This window comes from Hakea prostrata, chromosome 3, assembly GCF_041222555.1.
Source record: "Hakea prostrata isolate BN-2017 chromosome 3, UWA_Hpros_2, whole genome shotgun sequence".
Lineage (NCBI taxonomy): Eukaryota > Viridiplantae > Streptophyta > Magnoliopsida > Proteales > Proteaceae > Hakea > Hakea prostrata.
In genome coordinates this window covers 29,268,228-29,295,585 of record NC_142602.1, presented here as the reverse complement: position 1 = coordinate 29,295,585, position 27,358 = coordinate 29,268,228, and the positions used below count along the sequence as shown (strand labels likewise).

General features: G+C 40.8%; 1 protein-coding gene across 1 annotated transcript; it reads left to right on the top strand.

Annotated features, from left to right (window-relative positions):
* Nucleotides 1-217: 217 nt before the first annotated feature.
* Nucleotides 218-13,001, top strand: LOC149022021 (GPI-anchored adhesin-like protein, putative (DUF936)). The gene is made up of 4 exons (XM_089150220.1): nucleotides 218-2,084; nucleotides 2,488-2,754; nucleotides 3,173-3,264; nucleotides 11,711-13,001. The coding sequence occupies exons 1-4, from the start codon at nucleotides 1,083-1,085 to the stop codon at nucleotides 12,576-12,578; spliced, it is 2,229 nt and encodes a 742-aa protein (XP_089006346.1). The 5' UTR covers nucleotides 218-1,082; the 3' UTR covers nucleotides 12,579-13,001.
* Nucleotides 13,002-27,358: the final 14,357 nt, after the last annotated feature.

The following is a 27,358-nucleotide window of genomic DNA, read 5'->3' as shown; positions in this document are numbered from 1 at the left end:
TCTATCTTTAATGAGGACTGAGGAGGCAAAATAACTATGCCTGACGGGAGCAAAATTATACTCGGCGGGATCTGAGACCTCTTTGGGTAGCCGACACTCCCATTATCTTTCACATGCTTCCGTTTCACATAACATATTATAAAAATAATTAAAAAAAGAGCCTCCAGCATATATTGAGACAAAATGAACAATCCTGAAAAGGACACCACAACTGAACTGAGTAGTGAGTAACCTAACAAAGTAACAATTAGTATAACCAATTCTAAATAAATAATAAACCAAAAATTCTTCTTTTATTTTTCAATGATTTGCAGCATTTGCTTAACTCTGATTCGTTCGCATTGTCTATCTGCAAAGCTCTGTTCTGATTCTGAAATCTGAACACCCATCTACCATTTTTAATTTCTTGTAGTTTCAAAGAGGAGGAGAAGAAGAAGAGGAAGGCGGGAAGGGATCATTTCGTGGATGCGCGTCTTTGTGCGTTTCTGGTTAATAATTATAGCTCGGTTTCAGTGAAGCATTTAGTCTTGAAGGCTGAAGCAATTATAGAGTTCACTTTTTAATCTATTTTGCCAACAACCCTCCTGCTCCTCCTGCTGTTCTCGCACCTGGACCTGCCTGTCTTGCTCAGAGATTTTCGGCTCCTGCGACGTACAGTTATTAAAACCTGAACTCCCAAGTTTCATGTCTTTCTGGGGGCTTCTCTGTTAAGTATTTGTAGTATACTGTTTCAAATCTTTTCAGAGGAGTAACAAAAGCAACTTTCCAATCTGGGTTACTGAAGTTCAGTGGGTTCTCTAGGTTTTCATCTTTTCAGCTCTTGGCCTCTACAAGCTCTATTCAAATTTCAAGGTTTTTGTTATTGGATTTGGGTATTGGGTGCCTTTTACTCTTTCTTCGATTCGGGCATTGGGTGCTTTTTACTCTTTCTTAAATTCCATGCGTTTTAGTTCGGTTAGTATAGTATTTCATTAATTTTTTCTATTTAGAGCTCATAGAATTTTGTCTTTTTTATAACGCTCAAAACCATGGAGATTCCCCATCTGGCTTTTGGAGGGTGATGCTTATTCTAAGGTTTGGTAATGGCGAGTTTGGTCCCTGGTGTTCTCTTGAAGCTTTTACAGCATATGAACACAGATGTGAAGGTTGCAGGCGAGTATAGATCGTCACTGCTTCAGGTTGTTAGTATCGTTCCTGCACTTACAGGAGGAGAGCTCTTCCCAAATCAAGGGTTTTATCTCAAGGTATCAGATTCTTCTCATGCTACCTATGTATCTCTACCAGATGAACACGACGATTTGATCCTTAGTGATAAGATTCAACTGGGTCAGTTCATTCATGTTGAGCGGCTTGAGGCTGCTTCTCCTGTGCCTATTCTAAGAGGCGTGAAGCCGGTTCCTGGTAGACACCCCTGCGTCGGCAACCCTGAGGATCTGGTTGCCACTCATTCCCTTGGGTTCCTCAATTCGTCTGGATCAAACCATGTCCAGAAGTTAAAGCTATCAAAGGTCTTGACTGGCTGCAATTCATTCGGGGATGGAGAGAAGAATCCCAAAACTGTGTCAAAAGGTGTTAAAAGGAACCTAAGTTTGGAGAAACAAAACGGTACTGCTAAGTCTGAGTCATCAGGTAAGAAGGTGGTGAGCCCACTAACAAGGTCAAACTCATCAAAGTCTCTGGTGTCGAAGACAGCTTTGAATCGGGCAGAGAAGAAGGAATCAAAGTCGAAGACTTCAAATTCATGGTCGATCCCTTCGTCGCCAACAAGTTGTTACTCATTGCCTACTTCATTTGAGAAGTTTGCTAATGGAGTTAAGCAACAAGCAAGTATCAAGAAGCCGGATAAGGCAATTGCTGCGTTGGGTTTAATGGAGAAGACAGCTTCTATTTTTCGGGCTAGTTCGGCAGGGAAGAAGGTGCCTGCAAGGAATTCTATTGGGAATATGTTTCAGGGTATTGAAGTTGGGTCCAAGGCTTTGAGGAAGAGCTGGGAAGGGGGTATGGATGTGAAGAAGGGTAGGGAGAATTCAAGCTTGGCAGTTGCTGCCAAGTCTGATTTGAAACCTCAAGGTCGGAGCAACTCGGTAAGCTTTGGATTCTGTCTGCAAATTTTTTTTCTTTCTTTCCTCTCTTATTCTTACTTTGACTGGAAAATGATGAAATCTCCTAGCCTGTTGACTTGCAGCTTTATGTGCATTTTGCTAGTATACCATAGTTTCATGGGCTCAAGTAAATTAAACACTAAATGGCTCATCATAGGAAGATCTTGAAGGTTTAGGTGATTTATTGCATGGGCTTCTCTTTTCATTGTCTTGATTCTTGTTTTAAGCTTAAACGAGTTCAATCATATAGTGCTGCATTTCCAGAGATGTGATTTTTTCAGCCTTTTCCTTTGCCTTTTACAAATTTCCACCCTGGTTTGTCACTGTATGCTGTGAGGAATTTATGGAGCAATTATTCTTCTTTATCTAATTTGTATCTTAGCAGGCCCCTCGGAAGCATTTAGTGACAAATGACAAGTTGTCATCTAAAGAGGAAAAGGTTCTGATGACTCCCAAAAAAGTTGCTGCAAATGGAGTGGGTGATCTTGATAAGTCAAATAATCAGCGGACTTCAGTCGGAAAGAAAACATCAGAAGTTGCTAGCAATGGGCTACCTGGGAACTTAGTCAAGGTTTTTCCTAATAATAGAAGATCGTCAGATGGGAGTGTTTCATGGTCTTTGATCCCATCTTCTCTAGCTAAGCTTGGAAAGGTGAAGTTCAGAAACTGGTCAATAATCACTTGGTGGTGCTTTTTTCGAATGATTGTCATGTATTGGTGTCATGTCATTTGACTACTGTTAAAACATGGCTTCATTTTCCTTGATTCTTTTCTTTTTAATCACATCTGAAATCGCCTTAATCTGAACCTGTACGACACACCATGAGTTGCTAGCTTCAGGTTGACAACTTACTGACAATGATACAAGTAATTAATGGCATATGGAAATCATTAATACTTAGGTGTTGGCTATATAACACACTTTATTTTATTAGATAGGAAATTCTTAACTGATTCCCTATATGCGGGCTCAATATTATTCTTACTATTGCTAGTTTTCTACTAACTGCAATTTGTAGCTATTTACTCTTCATGCTTTTCTGATAACTATTATGAACTCTTTATTTTAGGAGGTTATAAAGCAAAGAGATGCTGCACAAATGGCAGCGATTGAAGCCATGCAAGAAGCCTCTGCTGCAGAAAGCTTAATAAGGTGTTTGAGGTAAATGCAGATATCCTCTATTAAATTTTGAAGCCCTTATGAGAATCTTTGTCTGGCTTATACTTTTAGGACCTGCAATGTTTACCAGCCTAAGTAATACTGCATTTTAGCATGCTGTTAAAACATTTGTTCAAAAATCTCTTTATGTTAGTACCCATTGTTTTTTTCCTTTTTTCCTCATGCTTTAAAATTTTATATTTTAAGAGGTGGTGATTGGGTTCTGTTTAAACACTTCTTTTATTTTCCTTTTGAATGTACTTATAAAAAGTTGAGAGGTGGACTCTGCAGGGTTTTCAATCAAGTCGATAAGAATTGAATTTGTGAAGTCTTTAATCTTGTTAACATAAGCATCATCCTGGAATTGAATGAAATTAATTTGTCATAGTGATAAAGTATAAGGTCCTGACCTGTGTTCTAATTTTGGTTAAAGTTCGGACCATATGTTGCTCCCAAAGAGTGACTAAATAGGTGACATGACGTTTGCTTATGCGTTTCTCTTGCAATCCAATTGGCCTTGAGGATAGGTATGCAAAAATGCCTAGAGCTTGTCTATCAGGATTATGTTGCATAAATTGTAGTTTTGATACACTAATGTTGGATGAACTTGCTTAATATGAACTAGTAGGTGTTTGGAGAGGAAGAAATGCCATGGAAGTAAACTCAATCAATGGGATTACTGATGTTTGAGAGTAGGAACTAGGTGATTTGTGTTTGGACGTTCTAATTTTTCTAGGTCATTTTTCTTATAGGGAGTGGACTTGTTTTGGGTAAACAAATAGTTATATTCAACAAGGACAAACAGAAACACAAGCTCCTTAAAAAACAAACAGGGGCAAAACATAATTTGACTACAAACGACCCTCATGGGTCCCATTTTGTTTTCTTTGTAGTATTCATTATGTACTTGGACTAATATGTTAAAATGTGAGCATCAAGCTTTTCAACTAGATAACCTTTTGTGAGGATTCAACCAATACCAAAGCTGAATGATACTGGGCTGATATGCGTTCAAAAACTGGGCTGGTAAATAGGGTTGGACCCCAGCATATGTCTTTTTGAGGCCGGGAAACTCTAAAATTTGTGTCTGCTAGGATTTAGTAGATGTACAGCAATAGAGTTGTTGGATTTAGGCTATTGGTATTGTTCAAATCAGTGCCATAAAGGCTTCTTCTTTTGTCTGTTGAGCTGTGCAAATTGGTCATGACTCTCCATCAGTGATCAGTCTTCACAGAATGTTCTTTAGTTCCCCCTTGCGACTCCTATGATTACAGCTAGCACCACTACATGTACCAAGAGTACAGCTTTTCAGAACCCAAAGTTCCGCACAGTGAGTGTTTATAATCTTCAATTTCATCACCTGAACTCTCTTTTGGGTCAATTATGCCAATCATGCTGAAAACTAGGGGAAAGATTTGATGACTCGAGAGTGGGTAGGCTCTGTAGCAGCCTTGCGTGTCTCCTCTCTTTGTAAGCTACTACATAATCCAATCATGAAAGAAGAGACTTGTGCCGAAAATTTGTATATGGATGGGCTCAAATTTGGGGTTCAATGCTCCAAGGAGAATAGGTATTGAAAGTATAGAAAACCTTCACTTCACCTTCAGGGTTGGTGAGGTGGGGATCTCTATAATGGTCATACTCTTCAGATTAGTGATTTGTTGGAGGAGCTAATATACTTTGGATGAGTCCCTAATGGTCATACTCTTTATGAGGATCTGTATAATGGTCATACTCTTTATGGTAATGATTTGTTGGGGGAGCTGATATACTCTGAAGTCTAGATGATTTCCCAACATTCTCAAAAGTTCGAGTGTCACTATCCCAAGTCTCCTTGGCTGGTACTCAAAGTGTAGTGGACCTTTGCTTCATCTTCAGGGCTGGTGAAATGAGGATCTATATAATGGTCATATGCTTCACAGTAATGATTTGCTGGAGCCTTGGAGTAAGGGTGTCAATCAGCACAATATCGGTTCCATACCAACTTTCAATACTGAAAACCGAAACTGTACTGTACCGAATTCATACGGTACGGTATGAAAATGGTATTTGAAAAAATAGTACGGTATGGTTTTGGTTTGAAATCAGTGCAGAAAAACGGTGTTAATACAGTATATGGTACGGTATGATTTCGGTATGAAAGAACCCATTCTATATATGTATCAGTTTCAGATTTCAAATCTAGAACCATTTCAACAGCAACTTAGAAGGGTTTCAAGTGCCTCCCTCTGTGTCTAATTTGGATTAGAAAGTTCATGTGTCGTAAACATGAAAAGGGTCCAGCTTCTGTAAAAGCAATAGACAGCCCAAAGAATATAGAACTGCAAAGAACCAAGTATGTTGTGAGATCTACGATTTGGCATCTCCATAAGAATCAATTGATCAAGATTGTCCCTTCAAATGAGAGAACAAAAAGAGTAGCAGAAGACTGAAACAGAACAAAACCAAATTCTTAACTCTTATCTCCTTCGTTGTTGCACAGGAAATTCAATTCAAATTTCAGTTTCTCTTCTTCTTTGTTTAAACCATTCCTTCCTTTTCCTCATGTGGATTAAATAATTGGATAAAGGAACTAAAAGAAAACTAGCCTAGTATGAGAATGAACTCTCTAAGAGAGAGTAGATGAAATAATTGGATTAAGGAACTAAAAGAAAACTAGCCTAGTATGAGAATGAACTCTCTAAGAGAGAGTAGATGAAATAATTGGATTAAGGAACTAAAAGAAAACTAGCCTAGTATGAGAATGAACTCTCTAAGAGAGAATCAACAAGGGATTTAAGGTTGAACCCTGGAACTCGTTAACCTGAACCATATGATCAAACTAAAACTAAGGTAGAAAAGCCTTCAGACTAAGGAAGAATGTTTGTTACCTTCCTACCCACTTCACTAGAGTTGAGCAGAAGGCTGAGGCTTGAAGGTACTTGACTTTTCTCTGGCAGCCTCAGTGAAGAGAGGAAGAAACTGGGACAAGCAAACAAAAAGAATAAAACAAACTAAAGTATTCAACAATGAAAAGAACTGGAAGAGAAAAAGAACGTACCTTCGCACTTTTGCAGGAATTTGCAGGAATAGGAAGAAAGGATTCAGGGAATTGCACTTTCTCAGTCTCTTAGAGAGAAGACGAAGTTACGAAATGATTCAGATTTGAGGGAAACCGAACTAGGGTAAAACTTAGGTGTTATAAGTTTTAACAGAGAAATTACAGAAATAACCCTGATTCAGTATGGTAATTCAGTTCTGTTATGGTACATACTGACAGTAAGGTAATTCGGCTCGGCATTCGGTACATACCGACATTATGGTACCTGAAATGGATGCTGTACCTACTGAATTGCTAAATTCAGTTTTGTACCGTACCGTACCAAATTTTGAAACGGTGCACTTCGGTATGGTTTAAACAGCAACGTTTCGGTATCGGTACACGATTGACACCCTTACCTTGGAGGAGCTGATATACTTTAGATGAGTCCCCAGCATCTCTATTCCAAATCGCCTTGGCTGTTTCCTTATAAACCTCTTCCCATCTTGGCCTTCATGGAAATGATTAGCTTAGTCATAACAGTAGAGTTTTCTGATTCCCACTTAGAGAGAGACCAAGGATCAACTTTAGGAGGAACTTTGATTGCCCTTGTAATATTGTCTAGCTTCCCCTACTCGACGAGGAATGCTTCACAGATTCAGTCCTATCCAAGTAGTTTGTGGATCCAACTTCATAAGAGAGATTTGAGCATGATTTTTGTTGAAGAACACTCGAGTGGGTGAAGAAAACTGCTGGAGATGAAAGTAACTTCCAGGTATTGCAAGGTGAACCTAGTGCCGAAGGCTTCCACACAAGTAGAGTCAGGGGGGGGGGGTACAGTTTTCCTACGCAGTGTTACCTCAGCAATTTTTGCTGAGAGGCTGTTTCGTTTCCTTGACTAAGGCTACAACTATGGTCCATCGACCGTTGCACCAAGGCTCGCCCTCTTCCAAACGTTGCAAAGAGGTGTGTTCTCAACTCAAATATAAAAGAGGCAACAAGAGGAGGTTAACTCTCAAATTCCAATGGGGAGAATGATCACAACCCAAATAACCTCATCAAACCAGCAAGCAAGCTAAGAGCTGAAAAAAGAGGACTAGCAAACAAAGCCCTTCAAAACAGGGGAGGAACAGCCAAATTCACTCCTTAAATCACATCTTCGTCAGGATACTACTGAGTAGGCTTGAATAACGTCAGTTGTCAACCACCAAAAGAGAACCCAGCATCACAGCTTCAAGAACGTAAGTTTCAGGAGAGTATGGCAGTGGCACTAAAGTGTGAAAAAAAGAAAAAGAAAAGGAAAAAAAAGAGCTATGAAGCTCCAATATTCAAGGAACAAGGAGCAGCACTATGTAAACTTGAATACACCCTAGGGCATCCCAAAAGCACCTAACAAACCAACCCAAGGCTTACCAGGTGAGAGCAGATAAAAAAAGAACTCCCAGGCTGGTGGAAAAAAGTAGCAACTGTGGGGGGGGGGGTCAATTGGCTTCAAAGGCGACCAGTAAAGGTCTAATCACTCAACCAAAATGGTTGCTTAGTGTCCCTATGATCTACATCCATGCTCCTTGTGATAGTTTTTCAAATATTTTCATAAGAATCCCTTCCTTGGAACCCCTTGTAACTATGATTCTAAAAAGAGAGGATGACAGGATAATGATAAGAACCTTCAAAATCCTCCATGAAATTCAATGACAAAATAGAAGAATTGACAAGGATAAAGCTGGTTTTAATGGTGCCAGTCACCCCCACACCCAACAGTGCCACTCAGCCTACGGCTGCCCTTACATAACTCGTATGACCTTTGATGCCTTTCCTCTCCCTTTCCCCTCTATTTATAATCCCCTCCCATGCCCTTAAGCCTCTCTCCCTCCTCCATGTGGCTACCCTCTAGGGTCCTATCATTCCCGCACCCTTAAATTTCACCTTGTCCTCAAGGTGAAGGAAAAATTGAAGCTTGGTCTTCACATGCTTGCCGCACAGCCAGGCGAATTCAGCAATATTCTCAAAGACCCAACACTGCCTAAAATCCATCCTAGAGGGAAGCAATTTTTGTTAATGAATTTATGGTATAGGCAGTGATGGAGCGCAGGTCCTCTTAAGTCAAGCATCATACCACCAAGAGGAAAAAGTGAATGGAATCCACCATAGGACAGACCCCGAAGCAAATCGAGAAAAATCGAGGGAATGATGCTGAACGGTGGTTTTCTCCAGCAGATTTTTCAATCCAAGCGTTATTGATGCAGGTTGCACCTCTGCAACTATTGCCGGTGTTGGGAGAGCCGATCGATTGGAAGCCTGAGTTGCACTAGATTTCAAATGAAGGAGGTGAATTCCACTCACCGGTGTTGAATGTTGTGTCTCCGCTTTGGGATTTTGGACAACCAGATGTGAAGGCTTTCTCAAGAGGGAGGTAGAAGGCGGTGGTTTCCCTTGTTGGTTAGCATGTACCTCAATTGCTGCAGCCCCTACATCGCTGCCTCCCTTTCCTTCTCAATTTTTGAGAGGTTGAAGACGATGACTCCCCAATTTGCTGGTTCGGTTGGACCGCTTCTTTGGTAAGTGCTTGATTCGAACTAGTCTTAGGTTTGGGTCTTGGTCCATTTGAGTAATTTTGGCCCAAAGTAATAATGAGAAAAAATGGGTTGTCGGGTAATGAAATGGGCCAAGCCCATGGTAAATGTTTTAAATGGGTGGGGTCCAAGTACTCAAAACCATGGGTTAAGAGAAATGGGTTAATAGAATAGATTGGGCTTTGGGTCAAGAAAAAGGAGTGGGCCCAAGATAATTCTTTTGAATGGGTTAGGCATAAGCACTTAAAAGCATGGGTTAAAAAATATGGGTTGGATATTGGGTTAATGAAATAAAATGGGCTTGGGGTTAATGGAATGGGCTGGGCCCAAGGAGGTTTCTTGGGGAAACTGATGGCCCAATCTTTGAACTTGGTTCTCTTGGGCCCTTTGATACTATGCAGACTTGAGTTGGACCCAAATTATAAGATCCTTGGCCCTTAATGTGTGAACCAAATGCATAAACCGGTTTGAGGTGAGCCAAACTAACCCCCAAAACTCTCAAACTCCATCGTCATCTTCTCCATTTTTTGCAAACAGAAACCTTAGCCGCCACCTGCTGATCTCTGCCAATCGCACCTGGCCTCCTTCGGTGCCTCTACTCTTCGCAGCCTTTCCATTTAATGGCGTGATTTCCTGTTGTTGCAACTTCACTCCGGTAGGCTTCAACATCCAAACCTCTCACTCTCTTCTTCTTTCTTCTCCATGGTTGGAGAGACTCATCCCCACCAACTGCAACTCCCACTGCCTCTTCTTTTGACTCTACAGGGTGGTTCTGTTAATCCTTTTCACTGAAAAATGATGTAGATTCGATATAGGGATTCTTTGCATTCTTCCCATCACCGAAACTAGTAACTAGCGCCTCCTTGAAGTTTGCCTAAGTAAACTTTGGCCAAGATCTTTCGTATACCCAATCCAACGTGAATCCTTCCAAATGTTCAACAGTCACTACGAGCCAATGTTCTTGCTCAATCTGATGTTGCTAACAGAAGAGCTCGACTTCAGTCAACCATTCCTGCGCTCATTCTTGGCCGGAAAATAGTGACAATGCCATCTCACCTCCTTGGGATCGACACTGCTCTAATACCAGTTGATAAGAACCATCAAATCCTCTATGAAATTCAATCACAAAATTGAAGAATTGACAAGGATAAAGTTCTCCTGGTTTTGCGTAGAATTAATTGTAAAGCAAGGGTCCATGTGCCTGACCCCATTTAGTTGGGATTAGACTTTGTTATTGTTGTACTATAAGGACCAGAATGAATGGATATGGGATTACTATTCTAACCCATTAAACAGTTACATCATTATTAGATACTTAAAGTTGTATTGGACCAACTCTTCAAGAATTAGTACATTGAGCGATATAAGGATTAAGGAGTAATTTCTAGGATAAGAGGTTTTTTCTTGTTGGGAACTAGAAGTCTAGAAATGCCATTAGCCAGCAATAATTACATTATAGATAGTAGATATGTCTTGTGGAGGAGATTGGGGTTCCTTGTTCGAATCTTCCCAAGATTACAGTGAAATCACGAAATTTTTTTTTAAATTTTTTATTAAATAAAACGAAAAGACAACTTCTAAGAACAAAAAAAGTATATGGTTTTGACCAGTTTCAGTCGAACTTTTGACCAAAACACTGAAATTAGTCCAACCTAGTGTCTTTTTTTAACTTGGGTTCAAACAAGATCTGCTTGTTTTGCAGATCTAGGTTGATTCCGCCAGGGATATTTTGCCAGCTTCGATTTCCAATCTTAGTGTTTGACTTCAAACCTTTGTTTCTCCCTCAAATCCCTCTATTCCTTTGTGATCAAACCTCTGTTTTGCTGGATTTGGTGGATTAAACATCATTTGAAGTTGGGTATGTGTATTCCTTCCTAAATTTTGATTAAACATGTTTGTTTCTTTTCAAACTAATATATGATTTGTTTAGGAGCATGATCTATGAAATTATGTTAAATTTTTTTTTTTAGTAGTCCTAGTATTTTTTATTTTATTTTCTGGTTTTAAAAATTAATCTCCATATAATGTATTTTGAAAAAAAGAGAGGGTATTTATACATGTTATGTGACATTGAATTTAATATATGTGAGATACCATGACTCAGTCTACATTTTGATGGTTTCAAATTTATTTTTACTGACCCCCCCCCTCTCAATAAAAGAAATAATAAAAATAAATAAATAAATACAACGGACTTCTTTCACTAGGAATTTATTTCATACATTTAATTGCTCAATACCTGAGTAGGCATCCAAAGTTGATTATGATCAAGTGCTATTTGGGTCATCTCACCCCTTATGACTGGTCCTATGCTTTGTCAAAATTTTTAGTTGCATCTGTTAAACCATTATAGGTAGAACTCCAATGTTAAAAGTGACAGTTATACTACAGATGTTCTCTTCTGGATAGATAATGGACTAAAATAAAAGTTGAGTGTAAAATGCATGCTAGATGGACAACTCCAACATCTAAAATTTTGGAAAACGTATTTGCTAAACAAATTGAATATTCATTTTGCTTTCATAATTCAAGCAGCCGTTCCCTTTTCCTGAAGTCTCCCCATAAAGGGAGTACAAAAAAGAGGGATGCTCTAATTGAGCAAAATCCAGAGATTTTGTTTTGAGCACCAAATTATGCCTTTCTAAGTGAGAATGCACACTTATTCAGTGTTTGACATGCATTCATAGAATTCTGAGATTATAAGACTGCAGTTTGGTTCATACTTTCATTCTGGAAATCAATGACGGAGCCAGAACATGCCTCTTTTCAGGATGTACAGAGAAGCCCATTCCTTGTTTAAGACTAATAGCCTTTCTCTTTATCAATGTCTTTGACATGTAATTTTTCTCTGTTGCAGCACATTTGGTGAGTTAAGTTCCTCAGCCAAGGAGGACAACCCACAACCTACAGTTGAGCAGTTCTTGAGTCTTCATGCAAACTTGAAAAAAGCCCGCCTTGTTGCTGATTCCTTATCAAAGACTACATGTACAGTGTCTTCTCCAGATAGTGAAGATGATCCATCTGAAGAAGCGCTGAAGATATCTTCAGAGAGACATAAACATGCAGCTTCATGGGTTCAAGCTGCGTTGGCCACTGACTTATCATTATTCACCGTATTTAATAAGCCATCTTCGGGACCAGCTAAAATTCCATCTCAAAGCCAACAAGTTACCCCTGCCAACCAACCTGCGATACTAGTGCTGGAGAACTCAATGAAGAATTCTTCCTCTACAAAACCCCAGGCAAAAACACGCTTTCCTGCTGCCTCGAAGCCTGTTACCCCCGGCACTCCTCGCCGAGCTGGGACTGCCCCATCCTTAGGTTTGAAGCCACAAGCTCCTCCAATTGAGTGGATTCGAGGAAATGGCATTGATGAGGCTGTTGACTTGGCACAGACATTGAGAGCTGAGTCCCAGGACTGGTTCTTGGGATTTATTGAGAGGTTCCTAGACACTGATAGTGAAACCAGATCTATGTCAGACAATAGCCAGATAGCAAGTATGCTGTCTCAGCTCAAGAATGTGAATGACTGGTTGGATGAAATTGCTGGGTCTTCAACAACAGATGATGAGGGGTCTCTTGCTTTAGGTGAGACAACTGATAGGCTGAGGAAGAAGATCTATGAATATCTTCTCACACATGTAGAATCTGCTGCAGTTGCTGTTGGTGGTGGAGCTCAGAGTACACCATCAAATCGTACCACAGAAACAAAAATGACAAGATGACATGAAAAGAGATCCAACTGATCCAGCAAGTGTTCATGTTGAGATTACTAATTGATGTATATACATATCCTGCAGGTCAGAAGCATAAAGTTGGGTGTTAATAATTTATTATCATGATGCAAAGTGTTTGATAGGAACACAAGATGTTACTGCAAATCCTTACAGATGGGATGGGATAGAATTGGTTGGAATTTTACACTAGGTTTTCCTTTGTTTCTTTATGTTGGGGGCCATGGGGGTGGAAGCTTTATGCCCCCCTCTTGAACACTGGGTGGGAGAGCACTCATTGCAATTTACTTACACAAGTATTCGTTTATTGCACTAATATATGCTCAAATGTACTGAGATGTAAAGAGAATGCAGTTTAGTGCACCATCTAAGGAGTTTGATAAGCAAATAAATGATTTGTTTATGAGTGAGAAATGTGGTTCTTCTTCCCGTTACCATATGCCACAAGGTGGTATTGTCCAAATCATCTCAGGGCATAATAATTTCAGTTTAAAATGAGTTAAGTTGCTAAAATTACATAGTATGTCATTTTGTATTTTATGTTCATCTCCATGTTAGTGGGCATTTTATTAGAGGAAAGATATCTCTTTGCAAAGGCAAAACGTATCCCATCGGGGGATGTTTTTGTAAAAAAAATCACTTCAGTTACTGAAGTAGGTAATACATGGTATTCAAAGTATGCCTAACAGAAGTACCGTATGCCTAACAGAAGTACCAAGCCGGTATGTTTTCTCTTGATTTCTCTGATAGTCACTCGTTAAACTACAACATGGAAGAAGGCGAAAGCTTTTTTATATCCCGTAACATGCGGAAACCTGAAGAGGTCACTAAATCTCAGGATTCGAGTTTTGAGCAACGTCCATACTTTTGGGCTTAAAATTAGGGCGTCAGAGAATAATGTGGAATCACTAATCTATGGATTAATTCATGTATTACCAAGAAAAAATAGTGAATGACTAAACTTCATTAGGCATAAATGCTTGGATACATTATTTATTTCTTTTTCGCCTCCCCAGACTATGCTTATGAGGAAACCCTTCCATATCAAGTGTTCGAGTCATTAGGGTACAAGTTTGGCCTCGGCAGCCCTAACTCGCCCTAAGCCCGAATAGGGCTTGGGCTAAAGATTTTGGCCCTAAGGACGGGTTAGGGCCAAAATATTCCGCCCTGGAACTAGGGCCAAGGGCGGGCCTAAGATTACTCTCTGGCCCGCCCAGCCCATTCCATCCCTAATTTTGGCCCTGATTCTGGCCCTAATTTTGACCCTGATATTGGCTCTGATCTTGGCCCTGATTCTGGCCTTGATCTTGGCTTGATATTGACCATAATCTTGGCATTGATCTAGCTAGGCCCATGATTTTGGCCCTGATTTGAGTCTGGACCCTCCACCCATATGGAGATGAATTAATTCTAATCCACATTAGTGAATACTTGACACGTGTCAAATTTTTAAAAACATGATCATGTTTTGTATAAAATTAATAAAAATAAATTATATCCTCATTACCAATGTTGTAAGCATCCATCTGATTTTGGCCCGAGCCTAACCCTAATTTTGGCTCTAGTCTTAATGTTAAATTGCCCTGATCATGTACTAGATTTTTACCCTATTGTTCATATTAACACTGATATAACTATAAGTCTCGATTTTGACCTTCAGTCGTTTTGATCATATTAGACCATGAGTTCAGCTTTTATATTATTTTTAGGATAATTTTTATTTTCGAACTAAGTCATTTTTAGTTCCCAAAAATTAGTGATTTTTTTTGGGACTAAAGCGAGATAATATATTATAAATAATAAAAGTTAGTGATGCGTCCAAAATCTGCTCAGCCCTTAGATCTCCTGAGAATGACCTGCAAAACAAAGCGTCAGATGTGGTCCGACTGCTGGGGTCGGGAGTCCACCTCCGAAGGCTAAGTCAGTTGATGAACTTAATCACAAACGGCTCTGCTAGAACACAGAGCTAAGGAATGAATAACTGGAATACGATTCAGATAGTAAGCATCTGAGTGTTCACGTCCAAGTGTATGTTTTTCTCCCTTGTGGGGAGGTGATGTTTATATAGAGTGTACCTTCGAATCTTCTTCGTTGGATTTATTTGAGCCTTCTTCGGATAATCGTTGGATCTCAATAGATAGACCCGTTGAATGATAGACTTCTACTAGTTTGGACTAGTAGAGGACTCCTAGGATAACCCGATCGTTATCTGATGGTTATCCTTTTGAAAGCGATAAGTGACAGCCGCCGAAATCTGCCTATTGTCATTAGGTTAATTAACCTCCTCCATTAGTATTGGATTAGGGCGTGCTTGTGGCTGATTTAGTTTTCTTCCTCAGCAAGCTATCTCCTGAACCCGGCTCGCTCGAAAGCGAGTCGATTCCCTTCGTCTCGACCGGAGTCAAGGGTCAAACCATGAATGAACCAAGTCCAATCATATTTTCTCCGTATCACGAGCCCCCCAGACCAAGCGTTCGGTCGATCCCGAGGGCTTGGTTTTTAACTGGGTTCATCGTCAAGTAATAGTCTTGCATAATCCTTTAAATGTCATTTCGCATTTAATGCGGTAGTGTCTCTTTTTCCTCGAGCTTTGTGAGGGTACCACTACGCATCCTCCTGCAGTGAGACTATCGTGGCTCACGTAATCAAAACGACGGTTTCTGAACACCTGTTTTGGATTCGTGAGTTCAAACTTTCGAACCGTCTTCAAATCTCGATCGTTGGTGCCGAATTAATCTCGATCGTTCACGTCCTCGAACATTCGTGCGGGTGCTTAAAAGCGGTTCGTTGTCTTCGTAGGTTTCATTCTTCTTGTCTGGAATTTTGAAACCTCGTCATCTTCTTTGCGCCTTTACGATTCTTTCGTTCTCGAGCTCTCTGCCTCAGTGAATCAGTAAGTTTACTGATCTTTTTGCAAAGTTTAATTTCTGTCTCCAGGTTTCTTTTTCTCTGGAAACTACAGACAGACCTTTTAGTAATGGAAGATAGTAGGATTTCCTCTGAGACTTCCCCTGTGCCAAGCGCCGATAAAAGCGATAGTGGCAATGAGGCCTTTGTTTCCCTCCCCTCTGAGCAGTCGGATAGTGACAACAAAACCCTAACTGCTCTTTGGCGTGACTTTGCAGAAGTTAGCCAACAAAGAGTAAAAGAAAAAACTGAGACTTCTTCTGTTCATCCTGAGTCCGGACCTTCCATGACTCCTATGGTGACTGCCGAGTCTTCTGAGCGGTCAAAAGAATCCACCAAATCCGCCGGTGGACCTGACTCTGTAGCTTCCTCCTATAATGAAAAAAATCTTCCTTTAGCTGTCAAGGGTTTTGGCTTTCCCTCTTCGTACCATCTTAGGGCTCCCAAACTAGATAAAAGAGTTGATTCGACCCTTCCTGGCGAATTTTCCCTGTATATAGATGCATTGGAAAGCGGGGTTCGCTTTCCTTTCTTCCATCCCTTATTTTCAGCCGTTCTAAACCATTGGGACATCTGTCCCGGAATGTTTCTTCCCAATAGCTGGCGTCTCATCGTCGGCTTCTTGGGTTTATGTTTTGAACTTGGCATCACGCCTTCTCTTCCTCTTTTCATACATTTTCACATTCTTTCCATCTCCCATCCTCCTGGTTGGATTGTGCTTTCCAAGCGCAACAAAGTGGAACTTGACTGGATGGGTAGCATTCTTGCCAAAGGAACTTGCCCTTCTAACCACAAAGGGTGGCGCAAGCGATATTTCTTCTGCCAAGCGCCTCAATCTGATCTTAACTTCCCAACCGTCTGGAAGCAGTACACTTCATACTCTGAGGGTAACCGGGTCCTTCCCTTATCCCAAGAAGACAGAGCAGCTGTTGGGAAGATCAAGTCAATTCCATGGTATCATGAGATATATGGATATGAGATGGAATACAACTCCATCCTTCAATACTAGGGGTTGGCTCGACGTGAGTTTTCTATCCACCATGTTTTACTTTCTTGAAGATACTGAGAATTCTTTCAACTCTGACTCTTGTCTTTCTTTACAGTGCCTCCAAGAATGGATCCCGAAAGTCTTCGGGTAAAAGCTGCCAAGGCTGTTGTGACTGCTGAACGACGGTCCCCTCGAGCCTTGACTGCAGTACAAGTATCTTCTGCACCTCCTCCAGACCCTTCATACAAGGGTATCAGGAACCTGAGGCCAGTAGCTGAAGCTTCGGGGAGAGGGAAAAAACCAATGGTGGAAGAGATAGACCTCCCCTCTCCCACTCGATCCAAAAGGAAGCATGACTCAGTTGATGCTTCCGCCCCGAAGAAATCCAAAAAGAATAAAGACTCTGAGGAGATCTTCATGCCTCAATGGACGCTGACACGGATAGATCGGGCAACTCAGGATCCTGAGAAGGCTGCTGAATGGAGCTCTCTCGGTCTTCTGCCTGCCGATCGTCAGGCCTTTGAAGCTCTGGAGGATGACGTTCTTGTTAGTCATTCCACAAGGTATTAATCTTCTTGATCGTTTGCTAATTGCATTGTAATCTTCTCTGAGATTTTTTGATAATCTCCTTATTTTTTCAGGAATGTTGTGTTGAGCTTTTATCAACACATGGAGGCATTGAGCCGAGTTGGTCGCAATGGCTCCTTGCTGCAGACCTGTGAAGAGAATTTGGCAAAGGCCAATTCTGAAGTAGACTGGCTGAAGAAGGAAGCTGAAGAGTTAAAGGAGAAGCATGATGAGGAGCTGAATTACTTAAGGAAGGAACTTGACTCATCAAATGTCCGTGCCTAGGTTGCTGAGCGTGAGGCTAGGAAGCATAAAAAGGAGGCTATTGCCTTTGGCGAGAGCCTCTAGCTTAAGTCCTTGGATAATGAGTGCCTATTGAAAATGGCAGTTCCCAGCGAACCCGAACATATTAAGCCATATCTTTGGAGGAAATGCATCTGGAAGTATCTGAACAGCGTCCCCTTTACCAAATTGATGGGCCGCTTCAACCTTCAAGCTTATCGAGCAGAGAAAAATGACGTTTGGGAAAAGATCCTTGAATCTAACCTTTCCTTTGATACAACTCCCTTTTGAGAGGTGTGTCACAAAGAAATCTTCAGGAAGCTTAAGTTGGCTTTTCCAGATTGGGTTTTGGAAGAGGAGGATCCTATTCCAGCGGACCCAAATATTGAGGAGTATCTTGCTGATTCACCGCCTCTTCCCGAAGAACCTTCTCAGCCTGCTTCGGAAAGAGATCCTAATAAAGACTCCTTGGTTGATAATGAAGAAGAAACATAGGAAACCATTTCCCATATGTATATCTCTTTTTTTTTTTGTAAGGGTTGGCCCTCTACGTTCTTGATGAAATAGAAATCAATCTTTTTTCTCGATCTCTTCCAATGATTGCCTTAATGCTTCTTCGTCTCATATCCCAAAATATCGTCTTTAGGTCAAGACGTAAATGATACAAGTTAATCTTGTAGAGTAACTTGTACCTTAACTAGAGATAACGTTCGGGATATCACAGAGATGCGCTCGGGAGAGATGTGTTCATTTTCCTCTGAACATTTACTCCCAACCGTTCCTCTATTTATTGCGAAGTCCAAACGTTTTCCTGCATTCGTATGATCACTTCTCCCAATGAGTTAGAAATACCTCATGTGGTGAGACGGTTGGTAGTATCCTCGTATCAGGTGAATATTGTTCCACGTGGAAGCTTTGATCAGCCTTCGAATTTTGAATTTGAAGCGCCGTTATCCCCTGACCGTTGATCCTTCGTTTTGAGGAGTTCGAAGCGTCTCTTCGATCCTGTCCCTTGATTACCTTGGGGTTTCAACCATCACATCACACCTTGAGGCTATTTAAGCCCCTCAAAGGTACTTCACCCTTATCTTGCTATCTGCAAATTATTTCTGTCTGATAGATTTGCAAAACAACATTTCGTCTTCTTTTGCTCTATACGTACTCTTGTCCTTCAACACCATCTTCAATCAGAAGTTGAAAAAGTAAGTCTTTTGCTCCATTTTTGTCACGAATCTTTATCTCTTCTTCTCCTTGAGTAAACTCCACAACATTCATACTTTGGGTTTACTTATGATGGAAGTTCTGAACTATTCATGCTTAACAGAGACCTAGGGTTCCCCTTTTTCTGTATGTTGTAGGATCTTCGTACTGACACTACTTCTTTTGTATTTGCAGTGCCTCCCATAATTGATTTGAGCTTTATTAGGGCGAATTCCTGTAAAAAAACTGCCCCAGTACCGACGAAGGTTGCTTCCTGTGAGGCGATTGCATCTGGTGAATCTTCTAAACGTAAGGAGACTGCTGTTGGTGAATCTTCAGATAGATTCCCATAGTTTCTGGTGATGTTTCTCCTACGCTCCCTTTGCCTGAAGAAACCGTTCGGTCTTCCAAGGAGGATGTGGCTCCCTCCGCCGTTGTTTGTATTGTTGATGCCCCTGCTGGAGAAACCGTTCGGGATCCCCTAATGAAGACCCTTCGGACATCTGAGGCAACTATGTTGGCATCTGATGAAGGTGTGGTCCCTGCAGGTGCTGCTTCTATTTCCAACTCTAAGGCTTGTTTGGCATTCTCCTCCTCCCCGTCTCTGGAGTTGGAGGATTTTGCCACCAGGAAGTGCCCTAGGTTGGTGGATGATGTAGCTCATCCTTCTCTTGATGTAGCTCATCCTTCTTGTTCTTCGAGGAAGTCTGACTTGGTGTCAAGCGAGTTTGACAAGGCACTAGAGTGGTGCACTGCTGTTCAAATGCCTGCCAAGAGCAAAGTCCTCTCCACCATTCCAGACATTGACTTTATGAAGTCACTGGTGATGTAAGTTTTTCTTCATTTCCTTTTTTGTTCTGAAGATTTTTCTTTTGCTCATGACTAACTCGGAAGTTGTTGCAGGAGTCTTACTGGTAACTTCCACAACCAAGTGGAAGCAGCCTCTAGACTCAGTAGACTGAGTGATGAAGTTTCCAAGCTTCGAGAAGACTCCAAAGCCAAAGACGCATAAATTGCTCGTCTTGGAAACTTAGCTTGGGAAGTTGCAAGGGAGAAAAATTCCGTGATCGAACGTCTCCATTCGGATTTGGATGATGCCAGGGAGAAGATCCGGCGGCAGGAATGAGAAGCAGGAAGGTCAGGGGCGGAAGGATCTAAAGCGTTACCCCAAAGACAAGCTATTATTCCTTTGCCCGAATCCCTTCTAACTGATGTTCGTAGAGCTTGCATCTTCAAGTATTTGCACAGTAAGCTTTTTGTTGACATATTGAATGCTTATAACTTGCAGGCATACTGGGATGGCGAAAACGAAGTATGGGATCAATATTAAGGAGAGATCCTTATTTCAACACGACTCCCTACAACGCCAATTGTCATCCTTAAGTGTTTGCAAAGCTGGGTCTTCCTCTCCCTGACTGGTCCAAGGATACGATCGATCTTCCACCTCCAGATCCGGATATCATGCATTATCTCGATGATTCCCCTCTTATGCTCCTCTCCAAGGATTCAATTATGAAGAGCTTGCCCTGAAAGCAGGTTTGATCAATGATCAGGCTTCTTCCGGTCAAGCTGGATAAAGAGTATGGAATTGCAGAGGATTTTGATAACATGCTTTTTCCCGACTTTGTTCTTCTTCCTTTTCTTGAATCTATGTTGCTTCTTGACTATGTGTTACTTCTGGCAAAGCTCCTTCGATCTTGTTTAACTTCTTAATGATCACCGATGATGACTTTCTTTTTTGACCGAGCGAAGATTGTATCCCAACACTTGTTGTCCCATATGAATGCTTGATGTAAAGGTTGGCCTCTTCTGGTCGTTTAAAGAAAATTGAACTTCATCTTTGAACTTTGCCAGTCACTTGAGTCATTGTTGCAGTAGGTCTTATAATGCCTTTACTTAGAGATTTCCGTAGAAATTCAATAAGTCTGAGAAGGAACTCACTCGGGTTTTAAACCGATGCCTTGTAGAAGGACCCACAAGGGTTTTAAACTGATGCCTTTACTTAAGAATTTCCGGAGAAATTCAATAAGTCTGAGAAGGAACTCACTCGGGTTTTAAACCGATGCCTTGTAGAAGGAACTCACTTGGGTTTTAAACCGATGCCTTTACTTAAGAATTTTTGGAGAAATTCAATAAGTCTAAGAAGGAACTCACTCGGGTTTTAAACCGATGCCTTGTAGAAGGAACTCACTCGGGTTTTAAACCAATGCCTTTACTTAAGAATTTCCAGAGAAATTCAATAAGTCTGAGAAGGAACTCACTCGGGTTTTAAACCGATGCCTTGTAGAAGGAATTCACTCGGGTTTTAAACTGATGCCTTTTGATTTTGTCGCTGGATCTGTTCCTCGAATGTGTTGTATGATGCCCCTAATCAAAAGACAGTATGTTGAAAACTGAAAATTGTATTGATTGAGTTTGAAATTTGTTACATCATGAACGAAAATGATAATCTTCAAGGATAATATTTCTTTAGATGCCTGGCATTCCACGAACGATCCAACTCTTTCTGAGTTGTCATGTTCTTTAGCTTGTAAGCCCCCGAACCGACTGGTTTAATAATCATATATGGTCCTTCCCATGAAGGGTCCAATTTCCTCTGATGGCGTGGATCTGAAGGTAAGGTATTTCTCAATACCATTTCTCCTGCTGAGTACCGACGGTTCTTTACTCGGGAATTATAATGCGACGCTATCCTCCGTTGATAATGTTGAGTTCGTGCTATTGCTTTTGCACGAACCTCATCCAATAAATTAAGGCTATCAGCAGTCCTTGTTCATTCGCTTTTTCTTCGAATTCTCTGTCCCGTAGTGTTCCAGCCATTACTTCCCACAGTGCCAATGCCTCAGATCCGTATGCCAGTTTAAAAGGAGATTCTCCTGTAGGTGTCCGAACCGTAGTTTAGTAGGCCCACAGGATATTATGCAATTCTTCGACCCATAAGGCTTTATCAGCTTCGAGTCTTCTCTTTATTCCTTCAAGTAGTGTTCGGTTTGTAACCTCCACTTGACCATTGCTTTGGGGGTATGCCACTGATGACATATGATGCTTGATCAAATAAGTTCCACAAAATTGTTCGAATTGTGGACAGTCGAATTGAGTGCCATGATCGGTAACGATTATTTTTGGCATTCCGAACCGGTATATAACTGACTCGAGCACGAATTTCTCCACCTTTCTTTCAGATAAATTAGGTTTACGAAGAACTTTACTAAGAGGAAAAGTAGTAAATACCTTGATGGAATGAGCCTGAGAATATGGTTGTAGTTTTCTAGCTGCTATCATAAGAGCTAGAGCCTGCTTCTCGATATGAGAATATCGTGTTTCTGCGTCCAGTAGTACGTGACTGACATAATAAATTGGCCATTGTTTCTTGTCCTTTTCCCGAACAAGAACTGCGCTGACCGCCGAAGGGGATGATGCTAAATATAGCTGCAAGACTTCTCCCTTCTCGGGTCGAGATAATAGCAGTGGTCTTCCTAGTGTCTCCTTTAGTTCCTCGAAAGCTTTCTGACATTCTTCAGTCCATTTTGCCTCCTTGCTTCCCCTCAAGTCTTTGAGAGCCTTGAAATAAGGTAGACACTTTTCTCCTGATTGTGAGATGAAACGGTTCAAAGCGGCTACTCTCCCCGTCAAGCATTGTACATCCCGAACAGTTTTGGGGGCCTCCATGTCAATCAAAGCTTGTATTTTGGCTGGATTAGCCTCAATACCCCTTTGTGATACCATGAAGCCTAAGAATTTGCCCGAATAGACTCCAAAGGCACATTTCTCCGTATTCAGCAAATTTTGATTTTCCTTTCAGCCTCCGAAGTGATTCAGGCTCAGGACCTCCGAAAATTGTAAGGATCGGTGACCGAGTAGCATCAATTACCTCCTTACCCTTCTTAGACTTAGGAGCCTCTGCCGGTTGATCCGGGCTAACTGAACGGTCCCTTTTTATTACTGCATCGCGTGGTTCCTCTCACCTTCTATTGACGAAACTGGACAAATGTCCTTGGGATATCAATCTCTCATTGGTATAATGACCGTAATCTTTATGGAAATGGCAATGTTTTTCTCGATCCTGCTCCCCTGGTTTTGAAGGAATTTTCGGAGGCCACTTCAAGATATTCTGCTTCTTGATAATGTTTAGAATATCACCCCGAGGAATATTTAGTGGAGTGTACTCACTTTTGTCGGGAGATCTCTGCTGCCATGCCTGATGAGGCTTTCCAACTCGATCTCGAATATTCTGTTTCGGCTTCTGCTTGTTTTCAGGAGCCTTTTGCTCCTTCACGGAGGCTTTATTGTCCCCCTGGAGGGAGTCCAAGATTTCCATGACCTCGGCCTGTTTTTGACATCTCTGTACCAACTCGGCATAAGTTGTGGGCATATCCTGAAGTAATAACTCCAAGAGTCTTTGATTAGTGAGACCAGTGAACAAAGCAGTTTTAGCTACTTGCTCATCTAGATTCTCTATCTCCATTGTAACCCTGTTGAATCTCCGAATTGATTCATTCTTCCCTTGTCTAATAGTAAACAAGTTTTCTTCGGTCTTCTTGATCTGAATTCCACTTTGGAACCGCCCTATGAATTTGCGTGCCAACTCGTCAAAATTCACGATCCTTCCCGATGGGAGGTTCGAGAACCATTTCTATGCCGCTCCAGTTAAAGATGAACCAAAGACTCTGCAGAGAATTTCATCAGAATTACTTGCAACTGCCATAGTCTGCTGATAATAACCGATGTGGGCCGTAGGATCTCCGGAGCCGTCGAATGTAGAAAAAGTTGGCAGACGGAAATTGTGAGGAAACTGATATTCGGCAATGGGTTCGGCAAACGGAGTCTTTCGAATAACTGAATAGATATCATCAGTTATCCTACCTTTCACCAATTGCCCGAGCTTCTAATTGATATTAGCCAGTTCCTGACCAATATGTGTCGATCGATCTTCAACAACACGATCACGACCTCGAACAACGTAATCATTATCACGAACAGCGCGATCATCTCGAACATCACGATCATCACGAACATCACGTCTAATAGTTGGTGAGTGAGTTCTCACTCCTGTAACCAACCTTGTATTTGAATTAGTAGTACTTCCTTGTGGTCCATCGAATCGATCATCATGCCTATGGAGATTTTCAGTTCTGCTAGGTATTCGGTTGCCTTCATGGAAGTTTTGACCGACATTTTGTTCGTCAATCAGTCTCCGGTCTCGCTGTGATGCGCGCCTTCCTGCATCACGACGATCAGGCTCTGGTGGCACCACCACCTGCCTGGTTTGTGCCCGGAGTGCCTGACTTACATCCAGCATCTGGAGTTTCAGTTGATCCAGTTGATGCTGGAGTGAATCTGGAGGATTATTACCTCCTTGACCGCCATCTACTTCGAGCGGCCGACTTCTTTGAGGAATATCTGGATTGTTTACTCCAGGAATTTGGACGCCAACATCTCGCTGTGCAGCAGCTGCTGCTGCTGCCGCTGCTGCTGCTGCCGCTGATCTAGTCACCATAGCTTTTTGAAACGCTTCCCACAGACGGCGCCAAATGATGCGTCCAAAATCTGCTCAGCCCTTAGATCTCCTGAGAATGACCTGCAAAACAAAGCGTCAGATGTGGCCCGACCACTGGGGTCGAGAGTCCACCTCCGAAGGCTAAGTCAGTTGATGAACTTAATCACAAACGGCTCTGCTAGAACACAAAGCTAAGGAATGAATAATTGGAATACGATTCAAATAGTAAGCATCTGAGTGTTCACGTCCAAGTGTGTGTTTTTCTCCCTTGTGGGGAGGTGATGTTTATATAGAGTGTACCTTCGAATCTTCTTCGTTGGATGTATTTGAGCCTTCTTCGGATAATCGTTGGATCTCAACAGATAGATCCGTTGAATGATAGACTTCTACTAGTTTGGACTAGTAGAGGACTCCTAGGATAACCCGATCGTTATCTGATGATTATCCTTTTGAAAGCGATAAGTGACAGCCGCCGAAATCTTCCTGCCGTCATTAGGTTAATTAACCTCCTCCATAAGTATTGGATTAGGGCGTGCTTGTGGCTGATTTAGTTTTCTTCCTCAGCAAGCTATCTCCTGAACCCGGCTCACTCGGAAGTGAGTCGATTCCCTTCGTCTCGACCGGAGTCAAGGGTCGAACCATGAATGAACCAAGTCCAATCATATTTTCTCCGTATCAATTAGTATATAGAGAATTGACATCTAACAAATCTACACCCCAACTTTTCTCATCATGAATATTAACATCTTTCTTTTGCCTCCAATGTGATATTTCAGGAAAAAAAAAAAAACTTATTGAGGACAGATAGCTATGTTTGTTATAAAATATCATTTTCTTTAATTACAAAAAAAAATATCAGTACTAAATTATTGTTGATTTACTTGTTAACAAAGTTTTGAATATGGATTTTTTTGTTGAATAAGGATATCAATGGGAGAAGTTTTCAATTTCCATCACCAAAGTAATGGGAGAGGTTTCAATTTCCATCACCAAAGCAATGAGAGACTTTCAGAGCTCAATATAGAATTATGAGTATGAATTTATTTATGTTTAAAGCAACACTATCAACTTATTGACTATCTTGAATCATCTTATTCTATGAATTTTATTTTTAGTTTCCTTGTGATACTTTTGTTATTACTATTATTATTATTATTTTTATGAATTTACATTTGATATTTTAGGTCCAAGGATGGGACCAATTAAGGCTAGGGCCAAGATAGGGTCAATCACGGCCAGAGACAAGGCTAATCAAGGTCAGGGCCAGGGCCAATTAGGGCCAGGGATAGGGCTAATCAGGGTCAAGGACAGGGCCAATCAGGGTCAGGGACAGGGCCAATCAAGGTCAAGGACAGGGCCAATCAGGGCCAATCAAGGTCAGGGCCAGGGACATGGCCAATCAGGGCTAATTAGGGCCAACCCGTCTAGTCCCGACCCAATTAGGGCGGGAATGGGCCTGGCTTGGCCCCATAGGGCTTAGGACTAGAGACAATAATTCTTTGCTCTGAATTAGGGTCAAAGCAGGAATGGGATCAGATTAGGGCTGGGCTTGGGATTGCAAAAACCCGGCCCAACCCACCCAATTGTAGCCCTACGAGTAGTTGGAGAACTGTCTTGTTTTCTTTGTTTCGATTTTCAGAAAATTTGGTGATTCGACTTTTTAAAATCAAACTAGTTTGACCTTTTCTCAGGGAAAAATAAGAAGACAAAGCAAATACAGCAAAATTGCTTGATGAACAAATTGGTGACTTTCTTTGTAAAGAGCTAAAAGACCATGTCTTTTATGGATAAGCAAAACAAGTTCCTCCAAGGGATTTAACAAAGTAGTCATCTTTGATAAATGAGATATCAGAGAGATATCATAGTTTTTCTATATTATAATGTGGGATTGAATCTGCCAATTTCTCTACTCATCTAACACAATTACAATTGAATAATAAAGAATCTAAAATTAGGGTTTGGGGGCATTTTGGTCACGACAACTTATAATCTTTTTTGTCATTAGACATTTTCTTAAAAGGAAAATTACATATAGACCTCTTGTGTTTACAATCAATTACATCTACTATCTCTGAAGAAAAAAAAAAAATCAATTACAGATGTCCCCTACTCTTATGATTTGAAAGTTATAAATAAGTAGCTTTGCTGATGGAGTATCCAGAGATTACTTAGAGTCTGGAGATTTCAAATCCATGGAGTCACAATTTATAAAATTAAGTGTTTGGTTAACCGAATATATGTGGAATGAAATCTTTGGATTCATCTGTGATTTTTGTGAACGTGCAAATGTTTAGCGTTTTTATAGTAGGAATGAAATCTATGGATTTCATCCCCATACCCATAAATCTACAGATTCACGTTTTTAATATAAAAAGATGAATCTAGAAATTTTCACAACCAAATGGGTATAAATCTCGCGTTCATGAGATCTCTGAATTCATATAACCAAACAGACCCTAAAGGAATATTTGTAATTAATTTTGTTTTTGTAGTGAATATAATTGCTTCCAAACACATGGAGTCTATATGTAATTTGTCTTTTCTTAAATATTTAATATTAAAAAAAGAAAAAGAAAAAGAAAAAGAAAAACCTAATGTTGAAGACTTTCATAGACACCTTGACATCAAATGAGAACTGTGTCAACCAATGATTGCACTAAAACCTGCCCTTTTTGAATAGTTAATATTGTCATGATAAAAAAATTTGAGCAAATTGCACTGGCACCCCAAAATGGAGGCCTTAAAACACTGACACCCCACTTTATGTTTAAAAGCACAGAGACCCCAAAATTGGATTTTTATTGTATATATTTGTCAAATTTATCACTGAAAACAATTAAATTACTATTTGTCACTGGTTATATCCCTATGATAAACAATGTCTGAAAGGTTTTCAGTGAAAATTTTGAAAAATTTATCTAATAAAAATTCAATTTTGGGGTCTCTGTGCTTTTTAAACATAAAGTAGGGTGTCAGTGCTTTAAGGCCTCTATTTTGGGGTGCCAGTGCAATTTGCTCAAAAAATTATATATATACATATATGACATATATATGCTTGGTCCAGTTAGGGTTTGAACAGGTTCTAAACAGCTGTGCTTCAATATACCAGCTCAACTTTCAAGTAATATCAAATCTTCAACCGATTATGCTACTAGAAATCTGGGATTTAGATTGCTTCACCTAGAATATGGTATGTTTAGAGAAGATGGAAAGTGAATAACATTGGACCTTTGGGACGAGAGAACGCTGCCTGGTTCTCTAGAACCTGCAAACACAGGCTAGATAATGAGAGTGCATGCACATGCATCGACCTTGATATGATTTCCAACT